The 13,647-nt window shown below is 37.9% G+C and overlaps 1 protein-coding gene across 8 annotated transcripts in view; it reads right to left on the reverse strand.

Annotated features, from left to right (window-relative positions):
• GGNBP2 (gametogenetin binding protein 2) overlaps positions 1 to 13,647 on the reverse strand; it is a 34,429-nt gene that overhangs the window by 1,372 nt on the left and 19,410 nt on the right. For 5 of the 8 annotated variants that reach the window (XM_042966858.1, XM_042966857.1, XM_042966862.1 and 2 more), the window contains 7 exons: positions 7,359 to 7,568; positions 5,865 to 6,039; positions 3,964 to 4,158; positions 2,022 to 2,169; positions 1,605 to 1,730; positions 1,374 to 1,522; positions 594 to 842 (listed from right to left, as the gene is read on the reverse strand). In XM_042966858.1, coding sequence (XP_042822792.1) covers positions 594 to 842; positions 1,374 to 1,522; positions 1,605 to 1,730; positions 2,022 to 2,169; positions 3,964 to 4,158; positions 5,865 to 6,039; positions 7,359 to 7,568 — 1,252 coding nt within the window. The remainder of the gene's footprint in view (positions 1 to 593; positions 843 to 1,373; positions 1,523 to 1,604; positions 1,731 to 2,021; positions 2,170 to 3,963; positions 4,159 to 5,864; positions 6,040 to 7,358; positions 7,569 to 13,647) is intronic. The other 3 variants (XM_042966860.1, XM_042966863.1, XM_042966861.1) reach the window with 2 other exon arrangements.

A 13,647-nucleotide genomic window follows, 5' to 3' on the forward strand; every position in this document is an offset into this window, starting at 1 on the left:
AAACAAAAACAAAAAAAAACTATTCTAAAGGATTTGTTTCCACTGGGAGCCTAACTATTAAAGAGAATATACCACCCTTCTCTTTCCTTCCCCCTCCTCTAAGCCCCACACAAACTATGTACTGGGTTGCTTGGAATCAGGCATAATTCGTGTAAAGTACCAAGACTTACAGTCAATCTTAAAAGATTTTGCAAGTTTAGTTATGCTTTTATCCTACATGAACCTAAAGAAAGTAAAAAGTGGGCTCTAGTTCAGATTCTACATTTTTTCCTGGTATGGAAGGCTGGACACCATAAGCTGCCACTCAGAAAGGCAGTCTGCTTACAATAACCCTCTTCAAGGAGGCAGACTCCTGGACACAATGCTAACTCTATCCCTTTTTCCCCAACTATTCTCTTCTCTTCTACAAAGGAGGACAAGGAAATGTGCTGTACAGCAGCTGCATAAACCACGTGTGGAAGAGCAGAAATGAAAAGACCAAAAATAATGAAAGACTGACCTTAATTTCTTAAAAGCTTCCCCAACTCCTAGCTTTAAATTCTCAAATATTGTCCCCTCCCACATCTACCAATCAATAAGATATCCTTACTTACAAGGAGTTCAACTAAGCTCTTGGCACCTTTTCCACAATCAGGACCAAATGATGGCTCTACAGGTTCTGCAAACTGTGGTACATTTTTCCTATGCTCAAACCAAGGCAGTGGCTGCCCACCCTTTTCAGGACTGCAACAGCTTTCAGGATGTGCATCTTTGGTCTTGTCGCGGTGAAACACTGTGTGCACGGTATTTCCTGAGGTCTCTCGATTACCTGGATCTGTAATACAGCTTCCAAGCTTTTGGATCTGAAACCAAGCAAAGGATTACCCAGGTAAAAAGGCAGGGAATAAGAGCAATTATTCCTTAGAGAAAGAAAAAAAGGCCCTGATAGTGTGTTAAGTTTTTAGAAGGAATACTGAACAACAGCAGCAATTGGCACTTAGTAGGCACTTACTACATACCAGATGCTATGTTAACCCATCGATATAATCTCTTTCATCTTCACAGAACTTAATCTGATAAGGACTATTAATTTCCTTCCAGATGGGAAAACTATAAGATCAAGCAAACTGCTCAAGATTACACAGCTAATCCATTTAAAAGTATTATGAAAAGAATGAACTGGATTTATGACTCACATAGATTACTGGACAAGTGACCGCATCAGACAGACACACACACACACAAATCACAAGATGAGCAGCCAACAGAACTGCATTCTAAAGGTACTCATTCTAAAATAATAAATACCAAAAACTAAGCTGCAGACTTGCCACTCCAAAGAAAATAGGTTGTTCTCCCCTCAACTGCAAAGGTTTAAGAACTCTGATACTTACATGTTCATCACATTTCAACATCTTACTTTTCTTTTTCTTCTTTTTATTTTTTCCTTTGGTGTTGTTCTCTTCAGAATTTGCCCAACATTCAACACAACTATCACCATCATCTTCTTTGTCTTCACAGTGATGAACACAGGAGTCGTCACCTGAAGAAATCAATAATCTCTTACTTATGTGCTTTAATCAGCCATGTAGTAGAAATAATTGGGAAGCTTAATCTGAACCTACCGTGTTCATCGTGATTACAAATGCCTTCAGTGCAAGCAACATCCGAACCCTCCCGAGAACCTGTTTCACTCCCTTCCATACTAGATGAATATCCACAATCACTACCATTACAGTGTGGTGATAAGCCTGAAAATAAATTGGTTGAGACTTATAGTTAACATACCAACAAAGAATGAACCAACTGGAGACAACATAAAAATTTCAAAATTGATAGCTTACTAAAAGTAGAAAGTAAACTAAATAATGAAAATATGATGAGGGGTTTATAGTTTTTTGTTTTTGTCAAATAATAACAAATACCATAAAGAAAAAAGAAGTATTAAGTGTCAAAGTTACAGGATCTCTAAAACCTCTTCCATTTAAGAGGAAGAAAGAATAAACTTAAGACTTAATTTTAAGAAGAAACTATTTAGTTACCTTTCTTTATTTTAGGGGACCCCAAAAGATTGCCGCTGCTAGGACAGGTACATGATGTGTTTTCGTTGGTAACAATTACTTCTACACAACTATTACCATCTTCGGTGCTGCCACAGGCTTTGCAGCTGTTTTCTATGAAGTCTGTTTCCTTTAAGGGTCAACATTGAGAGACGGTAAAAAGTCTTACCTTCATATGGTTACATTTACTTTCCTTAACATCAACCAATTAAATAGGAGTTAGGAGGTTACCAACTGAAAAAATTATTCTCATGAAAAATCACTAACCCGCATTAAGACTATGAAACAACTAAAAGCAAATTAAGAGTTAATCGTATCAGGAAAATTTAGGAGAGAAGTTCCCAAAGTGTAGTTTGCTGACCCCAGGGATTCCCTAGATCAAAACTATTTTCATCAGAATACTAATATGTCACTTGCCTTTTTCACATATTGACACTTACACTGATGATACGAAAGCAATGGTGGGAAAAGTTGCTGGTACTTTCGCACAAATCACAGCAGTGGCAATCACACTGTACTAACAGTGTATTTTTTACTTGTCAAGCACTTTCAGGAAATAGATACTTCACTTATGAAAGTCTTCGATGAAGCAGTAAAAATATTTTTTAAGTATCAGCTCATGAGTAGATGTCTGACAAATAGGAAGGATGCTTAAAGCACTTTTGCTGCATACCAAAATACAATGGCTGTCTCAAGGAAAAGCACTTGAAGCTTGTTTGAGTTACAAGCTGAACTAGCTGTTTTTTATCCTGGAACATAAATTTTGCTTGAAAGAAGAGACAAACTGTGGTTATTCAGACTTGGGTATTTAAAAGCCATTCTCTCAGAAATGAAGTCAGCCCATCACCTCAAGGAAAACAATGGACGGTATTTGTTGTGATAAAACTCAAACTTTCAAACTACACTCAGAATTTTGAAAACTTGTATAAACAAGCAGAATGTGCCTGAAGCTTCCCAATACTTAAAGACCCTTCTGATGAGATCAGTAGTGGTTTTAACACGATTATGTGATAATATATATAATGAAATGTCAGTATCTGGCAAGGTCTGCATAACTCAGTAAACCAGTAACTTTCAAATGACCAATTCATGATGTTACAAAATCATGCATGAGTTAAAGATCCATTCAAAGTGCAAGACTGACTAGTGGATTTTAATTTAACTGAGTTACGAAAAGGTCATTCACAGGTGCCAGGTTCCACATTGTAACTAATCTTTAAGAAACTACCACTTGTTGAACTGTAATGCCAAAGAATATCCACAACTATCTGAAAAAGTTTATATTAAAATACTCCTTCCTTTTTTGTGTGAGGCCAGACTTTCTTCAAATGTTTCAACCAAGCAACATATGGAAATAGACTGAATGCAGAAGCAGATATGAGAATCCATCTGATTCCTTTTAAACCAAATATTTAGAAGATCTGCAAAAATATAAAATAATGCCACCTTTCTCACTTCTTTTTGTTTTGGAACAGTTTTCAAAAAATGTTATTCATGTTAACATATAATGGGCTTATTATTTTTTAAAAAGAATTAACGATTTAAAATTTCTCCATTTTAATTTCTAATACAATAAATGTTGTATGTATAATCTACATGAACAAAAAGCACACCGAGCACTGTAATTTTTAAAAATTCCAAGGGGTCCTGAGACCAAAAAGAACTGCTCTAGGTCATACATGGACTTAACTTTCCATATTTGGACTTTGATCTAACAACATACTAAGATCAGGTAAAAAGATAATCACTGAATATTATAAAACAAACACAAGACATTAAAATTTTTGGCTGTACCAATTATAGTAGGAAAAAAGCCAATATACAAGCTGCAGCTCCTCATATTCTGGAAAAGCATAGTAAAAATGCCAAAAATCTAGCAAAAAGCAATACTACATATTTATGAATCAAAATTAAGGAATACTACCTTCTCTTGGCTTACTTCCTTTTCATCTGCTGCTTGTAAAGGAGTAGGAATATCACATACACATTTATTTTTTCGTCTGTTCTTCCGTTTCTGGCGTTTCTTTTCTTGCTTGAGTTCTCTTACTCGTTCCTCCTCTGAAAACTCTTCACAAAGTTGTTCCAATCGGCTAATACCCTGTACTTTTTCCACAGTCATCTATTATAAAAACAAAGTTGAGAATGAATACTGGTCAAAACTACCTTTACTTTCCTTGGAAATTCTCAATTGCTAATTTTAAATGATACCACACACACAAATAATTCATGTTGCAATTTACCAGAGCATTCCTACAAAGAATCTTAAATTTTAATGCTTTATTTATTTAATGTTTATTTATTTGAGAGAGCACGAGTGAGCACAAGTAGGGGAGGGGCAGAGAGAGAAGACAGAGAAAATCCCAAGCAGTCTCTGTGCCATTTGCACAAAGCCTGACATGGGGCTTGATCCCATGACCCCACGAAATCATGACCTGAGACAAAATCAAGAGTTGGATGCTTAACCGAATGAGCCACCCAGGTGTCCCTAAATTTTAATACTTTATTTTTTTAAGTTTATTTATTTTGAGAAAGAGAGAGAGCATGAACAGGGGGAGGGCAGAGAGAGGGAGAGAGAGAGAATCCCAAGCAGGTTCTGCGACATCAGCACGGAGCCCGATGCAGGGCTCGAACCCACAAACTGAGATCACGACCTGAGCAGAAATCAAGAGTCTGACGCTTAACTGATCGAGCCACCTAGATGCCCCTAAATTTTAACACTTTAAATGATGACAGCTTAAAATCTACAGGAAGTGAATATACCACCAATCCCTACAGGGAAGGCAGACTTATTACACACACTCCTCTTCCAAACCAGCAATATTCTAGTTTCAAATTTCAATTCCAACACAGCAAACATTCATTTCTTAACACAACAGAAGACTATTTAACCTGATTAGATGATCTAGTTTCTGAAGTCACAAACATATAAAAAGAAAAGAAAAAAAAGCGTTCAGCAAGAACTAGTACAAATCTCCTCAGACTCCCCAGAACAATGTTTAAAGTTCACAGATGGGCTTCTGAAAAAAAAGGTTTATAGCTTTCATATAATTCACAAAAGGGATCCGTGACCCAGTTAAAGGGTTACAGCCATGCCTCAGAATATAACAAGATGTTCACTAGCCAAAATTTTATGTGCTACAGAGAACTGGGGGGGGTGCGGGGGGGGGTGGGGGTGGGGAAGGTTACCAAATCACAAACACCAAACCCAAAACCAGCACTATAAAGAGGCTACTGGATATCAGCAGACAAACTGAGACTCATGAATTAAGTCGCAAATTTACTCTGGGTTGCTTTTACCTTTTCATTAGCTATACTTCATAGCAACATGCTGCTAAATAATCAACTTCAGTTTTCCACTCTGAGAAAGTCTAAATATCAAAGCTGGCAGAATAACAGGATTAAAATCAAAGAAAATCCATAAACTTTTTTTTTTTTTATGTTTTTTAACGTTTATTCATTTTTGAGAGAGAGAAGCACAGCATAAGCAGAGGAGGGGCAGAGAGAGAGGGAGGGAGACACAGAATCCGAAGCAGGCTCCAGACTCTGAGCTGTCAGCATAGGGCCCAACGCAGGGCTCAAACTCATGGACTGCGAGATGATGACCTGAGCCAAAGTCGGAATCTTAACTGACTGAGCCACCCAGGCACCCCCAAAATCCACAAACTTAAATTCTAATTCCCTTCCCCTAAATCCACCCCCAAATCCATTCCAGTATCAGTGAATCACAGCCCTCTGAGGCAAAATCAGACTGCTAGCTTATATTAACATTCAGTCCAATAACCTAACCAAGCAATCTTAGACAATGAAGCAGGTCACTATTCTTACCTCAAAACTCTTGCGCAAAGCATCAACACCAAGATAGAAAAGCATCTGCCATGTTTGCTCTTCTGCTCGTAGTTTTTGCCAGATTCGATGCAGTCTTTCATAAAGATGAATTCCCAAGCAGGTCAGAACTTCTTCTTGAGCTATATCTATTGTCTTAGCATGCCTTTCTCTTCGTCTGTAAAGGAGAATAAATCACACATAATTCCTAGTACCCTTTGCTGAAAGAGTAAAAGACAGATAAGAGGGTTCAGGGTTTATTTTTTATTTATTTATTTATTTAAAAAAAATTTTTTTTTAACATTTATTTATTTTTGAGACAGAGAGAGACAGAGCATGAACGGGGGAGGGGCAGAGAGAGAAGGAGACACAGAATCGGAAGCAGGCTCCAGGCTCTGAGCCATCAGCCCAGAGCCTGACATGGGGCTCGAACTCACGGACCGCGAGATCGTGACCTGAGCCGAAGTCGGATGCTTAACCGACTGAGCCACCCAGGCGCCCCAAGAGGGTTCAGGGTTTAAACACAATTTGCATACCTGGTAAGAAGCCAGTTATACATTCAAATTAAATGTACATAAAAACACACAAGCATACATGTACATAACCAATGAGAAATACACATGCAGGCAGAACTCAGTCCTAATATTGCTAAAAATAAGATAATTCAGGAACTGGGGCTCTAAAGAGATGGTTTTTGGGCACAAGAAGTCTAATATAATGTGTCCAGCTCATAGGAGGCATGATAGCTCCTTCACCTTCCAATTATAACAAATGCCTATTTGGGTTTTGTAGGTTTCTTTTTTTTGAGGAGTAATGGATAAAGGCAGTGCGAAAGTGATTGAATCATGGACAAAAGCCCTCTAGGCTAGTTTTCAGTAGTAGGGTTCACAGAACTTCACTGGTAAGTCTTTGTGTTCTATGTGCCTAGCACAAAATAGGCACTCAAATGAGAGCTGATACACAAAACACAAAACAAAATGGGTTCATTTTATTCTATGAACCTTTTCTGATTTTATTTTCACAAAAAAGCCAGAGATAAAATTTTAGGTTCCTATATAATTCAGTGATAACATACACAATTCATTAATTACATTCAGTAAAATATTTAACACTTTGCTGCAAAGACCTCTTCCTATGCAAAAACCATCATAATGAACAAAATTTAGATATGGAAATGCATGGATGGAGGGGGAAAAAAAATCCCTTGAATCATTTTCAAGTGAAAATGATAATCTATAATGATGAAAGCCAAAAAAAAAAAAAAAAAGCCTGTCTACTTCAAGCAACAAGGAGCAGAGGACTGAAATGAACACCACAGAACACTTTCTATTTTTATTCAGTCAATTAAGAAATGCAGATTTTAAAGAAAGCAAACTCTTTACAAGCACACCTGAATTTATACATATATATGTACTGATGCAAAAGGTGATGGAAATAAAACTTTCAGTAATAAAATGAAGCAAAGCGCTAGATAGCCCATTCTAGCAAATTACATACTCATACCCTCCTGCGAACTCTGGCTCAGCACGACCCAAAAGATGTGCAATGAAGTCTGTTTCACAGCAAACATGTATGTGCCGTTCATGTGGACAGCACCGCAAACCTTCATAAAGTGCAGCACAGTAGCCCTTCTCTTTGCTGCAATCAAGTTCACCAATAAGGATATTGTATGCTCGGAGAACTTTATTTTTGCAATCAGTGCAAAACCTGTTGAAAAGAAATACTTCAAAATTAAGAAAAGGCTGCATAATTATTCCGTAAAGCATGTAACAGTGTACTAGACAATAACACTCCCCTCCCATATGGCGCATTAAAAAAAATCCTCCAAACACACATTTAAAACATACACGTGTAAGATATATACAATTTTAGGGATTACAGAGTACAGCTAGATTTCCATTTGCAAATGATTTTTATTTTTTTAAATGTCTATTTTGAAGGGGGGGAGGAAAAGACAGACATGAGCGGGGAGGGGCAGAGAGAGGGGGGAAAAAGAATCCCAAACAGGCTTCAAACTGTCAGCACAGAGTCCAATGTGGGGCTCAGTCTCACATCACAAACCTCAAGATCATGACCTGAGCCAAAATCAAGAGTCGGATGCTTAACCGACTGAGTCACCCAGGCACCCTTGCAAATGATTTTTTTAAATACTTATTTATTTTTGAGAGGGAGAAAGAAAGAGAGAGAGAGGGAGGAAGGGAGGGAGGGGCAGAGAGGGAGAGAGAATCTTGAGCATGCTCCACACTGTCAGTGCAGAGCCCGACATGGGGCTTTAACTCACAAACCCTTAGATCATGAACTGAGCTGAAATAGAGAGTCTGACGCTTAACCGACTGAGCCACCCAGGCACCCGTTTGCAAATGATTTTTTAAAGTTTTTTTTAATGTTTATTTATTTTATTTTAGAGAGAGATACAGCGCAAGCAGGAGAGGGACAGAGAGAGGGGGAGACACAGAATGGAAGCAGGCTCCAGGCTCTGAGCTGTCAAACCCACAGATTGTAAGATCATGACCTGAGCTGAAGTCGGGTGCTCAACCGACTGAGCCACCCAGGCGCCCTGCAAATGATTTTTAAACAAGAGAGACACACGGACCTAAAAGAATGAGGCAGATATACACTGTTTGTTCATAACATACATTTCCAGAAAATAGTTGCCAAGGACTAGCATATCACTTCCTCAAGAGCAATTCATACAGGTCAGAAATAAAACAAGAAGCTACAAACCAATGACTCAAAGAATCACTCTCCCTTCAGCCTCTGAAAATAGTTGCTATCTTCAGTCAGTAAAACTTGATTTGAAATTCTGCTACAACATTTTAACACCTCATTAGCTAATAAGCATTGGGAAGAGGGTGGGGGCAAAAAGAATAGGAAAGTGGCACATGGAGTTTTAGTTACTAATAATTTCCAAAAGGTCAAATTCCTTCTTTTTTTTTTTTTTAATTTTTTAATGTTTATTTATTTTTGAAAGAGACAGAGTGTGAGCAGGGGAGGGGCAGAGACAGAGGGAGACACAGAATTGAAGCAGGGTCCAGGCTCTGAGCTGTCAGTACAGAGCCCAATGCAGGGCTCGAACTCACAAACTGCGAGATCAAGACCTGAGCCAAAGTCAGACACTTAACTGACTGAGCCACCCAGGCACCCCATTTCCTTCTTTTTTTAAAAAACTTATTTATTCTGATAGAGACAGAAAGAGCACGAGCAGGAGGGGCAGAGAGAGAGGGAGGATACAAAGCAAGCTGCATGCTGTCAGCACAGAGCTGACCTGAGTCAAAATCAAGAGTCAGACACTCAACAGACTGAGCCACCCATATTTCTGAAGAAAAAAGTATGTTCTTAATACACAATCATAATATTGACAACATACACATAAAAATGTGGTCTAGGGGCACGCACCTAGGTGGCTCAGTTGGTTGAGTGTCTGACTCCTGATATTGGCACAAGTTGTGATCCTGTGCATTTGAGACTGAACTCTATGTTGAACATGGAGCCTGCTTGGGATTCCCCCACCCCAATTAACAAACATTTATTTAAAATGTGGTCTAAACTTAAGTGTTTATAATGTGGCAAAAGTGTAGAAGAGAAAAAAAAAAAGGTGTACAAGACAGTGTGAATGTAGAAGATGATGACATTTTCTTTTAGAAACCAAACATTATTTAATCAGAAAGGAAAAAATAGAGCCTTGTTTCTTTATCTTTGATTTCCTGAATAAGAAAGAACTTAGTCAGGTAAAAAAAAAAAAAAAAAAAAAAAAAAAGGCCAGGCTGCCTCTCTGGGAAGATCAGCTGTAGTGGAATGAAGAAATTTTGATCTCTTTAAATTCATCTCCCTAGGTGACTTCTATTCCCATGGCTTCAGCCAACATGTGTGCCTCTCACCTCTACAGCTCTTGTTCAAGTCTCTGCCCTTGCCTCAGGGCCAAACTCATACTGAAAAAGGGGGGACATCACAGATATGTAATAGGCAACAAGTTAAACTCCCTGTCCGATACTAAGGGCGACACTGTTCCCTTCTAAACTTGTTGAGAACGCCACCATTCAGTCACCCAGGAAGAAAACCTTAGTTAACTACCAACTTCTCCTCAGGTCCTCTTTTAGGGGTGGAGCCAAAATGGCATCAAGTATTATTATTATTTTTAGTATTTTTAAAAATGTTTATTTATTTTGAGAGAGATTGCAAGTAGGGGAGGGGCAGAGAGAGGGAGAGAAAGGGAATCCCAAGAGCAGAGCCTGACCTGGGGCTCAAACTCACAAACCATGAGATCATGACCCAAGCGGAAGTCAAGAGTGGCACTTAACTGAGCCACCCAGGCACACCAGTATTATTTCTTACATCTCTCATCAGCCCCTTCTTTCTGATCCCCCCTGCCCTGTTTTAAACTGCCTAGATAATTCTTTAAAAAGCTTCCTGACTTCCCTGCTTGCATTTTTTCTAGCTCCAATGCATCTCTCGTAACAAAATTTTTAAAACAAATCTGATTATCTCACTCTCAGCTTCAAGACCCCTCCCGTCTATAAATAAAGTTCCAACTCCTTATTAAGCCCTTCAGTGACTTCCTCTCTTACCCCACCTATTTCCAGATTTATTTCCCAAGACTCCCATCTCCCTCATGCTTCTCCCAGTCTACCCTGCCTTTCTGTACATACTGTACAGACAATGGACTACTTTTGAACATAGCTTATGTGTCCTTACTTTAGTCTTTTTTTCTTCTGCTTCCTCCCCACTCCTCTCCACATCCTTCTCCATTTGCCTAAATCATGCCCATCCTTAAAGAAGCCCTCTGTAATTCCCATAACTAGAATTAGCCTTCCTCTGTGTTCCCATATTTGTGATTTATTCTTCTTACTGTATTTACCCTCACAATGCCATGCAGTTGTTTGATACACACATCTTTCTAAGTATGCTTCTTGAAATGAATAGATGTTAAAATAGAAGCTCTAAGTCCACTTAGTAAACACAGGCAATAATGTTGACAAGTCAAATCGCACTTTCATTAATGCTCCAAAAACACTGAAATATACAAAAATTAACACAAAATAGACTATAGCCTAAATATTAAGATCTGAAATTACAAAACTCCTAGAAGAAAACACAGGAAGAAAAAAAAATTTTTTTTAATTTTTTCAAATGTTTATTTTTGAGAGAGAGACAGAGTGTGAGCAGGGGAGGTGCAGAGAGAGGAGACACAGAATCCGAAGCAGGCTCCAGGCTTTGAGCTGTCAGCACAGAGCCCGACGTGGGGCTTGAACTCATGGACTATGAGATTATGACCTGAGCTGAAGCCAGATGCTCAACCGACTGAGCCACCCAGGTGCCCTGAAAAAAAATTTTTTTTTAATGTTCATTTATTTTGAGAGAGAGAGAGTGTGTGTGTATGTGTGAGAGAGAGCGAGAGAGAGAGCAAGAGACAGCATGTGCGAGTGGGGGAGGAGGAGAGAGGGAGAGAATCCAAGCAGGCTCTGTCCACACTGTCAGCGCAGAGTTGGACATGAAGCTTGTTTCACAAACTGTGAGATCATGAACTGAGCCAAAATCAGAGTCGGGCACTTAACGGACTAAACCACACAGGTGCCCCACCCCCAAATTTCATATTGAATAGGTGATGATTTTTTGGATATGACATCAAAAGCACAGCAAACAGACAAATGAGACTATATCCAACTTAAAAGCTTCTGTGTAGCAAAGGAAACAAGAGAGTCAAAGACAACCACAGAGAAAGTATTTGCAAACAGGGCACCTGGGTGGCTCAGTCGGTTAAATGTCTGACTTCGCTCAGGTCATGATCTCACGGTTTGTGAGTTCAAGCTCATGTCAGGCTCTGTGCTGACAGCTCAGAGCCTGGAGCCTGCTTCAGATTCTGTGTCTCCCTCTCTCTGCCCCTCCCCCGCTCATGCTCTGTCTCTCTCTGTCTCAAAAATAAACACTGAAAGAAATTTTTTTTAGAAAATATTTCCAAACCACATACTGGATAAGGGGTGAATATCTAGAATGTATAAGAACTCCTACAACTCAATAATAACAACAAAAAAATTAAATACTGGGCGAAAGACATGAATAGACATTTCTCCTGATATACAAATGGCTAACAAGCACATGAAAAGTTGTTCAACATCACTAATCATTAGGGAAATGCAAATCACAACCACACAATACTACCTTACACCCATTAGTATGGCCACTCCAAAAAAATAAGAAACATGTGTTAGCAAAGATGTGGAGACACTGGAACCCTTGCACACTACACTGCTGCTGAAATTGTAAAATAGTGCTGTCAATAATAGCAAACAGTATAGCATTTCCTCAAAAAATTAAAAACAGAACTATCATATGACCTGGTAATCCCATTTTTGAGTATATATCCAAAAGAACTGAAAACAGGATCTCAAAGAGCTATTTCTACACTCATGTTCATTGTATCATTATTAGAAATAGCTAAGATACAGGGGCAACAACCTAAATGCCACTTAATGTTCACTTAAAAACTGTTTAAGAGTCAATTTGTGGTGTTTTTTTTTTTTTAACCACAATTAAAAAAGTCTTCCCCTTGAGGGAGAGAATAGACTTAAATGCAGAAATAACAAACACTTCCATGTTTTCAGGTTATAAAAGATTTTCAGGTAAATGAATGGTTTTTCAGGTAAATAAATGATTAAATGTTATTCAGCAGCAATAATAAAACTTGAAATATTTCTCCCATATTTTACTGCTTTAAATTCTCATAGTTGATTAATGTATGTATGCATATAACCATAGTTAATACAAGCAAAGAGCAATTTAAAAATACTATATGGTAGCTGTAAGAATGAAAGTGACTTTTCCCGTTTTCAAAAGTAACCTTGCACATAAATGTAAAAAACATTTTAAGGCAGAGGTTTCACAGTTTCTTAACACCTCATTTCTAATAAAATGGCTAGTGTTATCAAATCTTATCAAATCTTCTGTGTTACCAAATCTTCTGAGCACGTTATAGTGTTCAGAAAAGTCCACTAAATAGAACTGCCAAAAAAAAGTACATTATTTAGACATTTAGAAATCATTCTCAACTGATTCTACACATCTCAAAACTCAAACTGTACCTAAAACAAGAACTAGATACAGAGGAATAAGAACTTGCAAATCTTGCATGCAAACATTCACTAATGTGCTTACACTATGTACCAGATACTGTTCTAAGTAAGCCTCACTATGTATCATCTGTCCCCATGACAAATTTAATCCTACAATTAATTAAGTACTATCATTATTTTTGTCTTAAGAAAAAAACTGAGGTACAGAAAAGTCAAGTAACTTGTACAAAGTTATAATCAGTATAACCCAGGATTCAAAGCAATCTCTCTTAATTGTACTTTTCCCCACCCTTCAGATATTTATAAAACAGACTCCACCTTCTTCTAGACAAAATACTGCCATCCAGATACAGGAAATATATACAACCGTTACAGGAAACTCCAAAAGATTAGTTCTAATAACTAGTAATATACCACCCCAAAAAGCTATCTTTTGGATGGACCAATTAATATTTAATGATCAATTCATATTGAAAGAAAGACTCTAATATGGACCTATATATTTAAGTATGTTTTGTGTCTATATAATCCCTCTCCTGCAAAACTCCAAATATTTGACATATTCTCTACTCTCTTGGGTATAATCAAGCAAAAAGGCAAATTCACAAGAAATATTGTAAGTGAAAAAACACCTTAGTATGTAGGTTAAGCCATTACCTCATTGCCATATAAACACCAGTCTTGATAAATGCCAGTTTTTTATCATTTACATTTAATTA

Source organism: Panthera tigris, chromosome E1 (assembly GCF_018350195.1).
Source record: "Panthera tigris isolate Pti1 chromosome E1, P.tigris_Pti1_mat1.1, whole genome shotgun sequence".
NCBI classification, from domain to species: domain Eukaryota; kingdom Metazoa; phylum Chordata; class Mammalia; order Carnivora; family Felidae; genus Panthera; species Panthera tigris.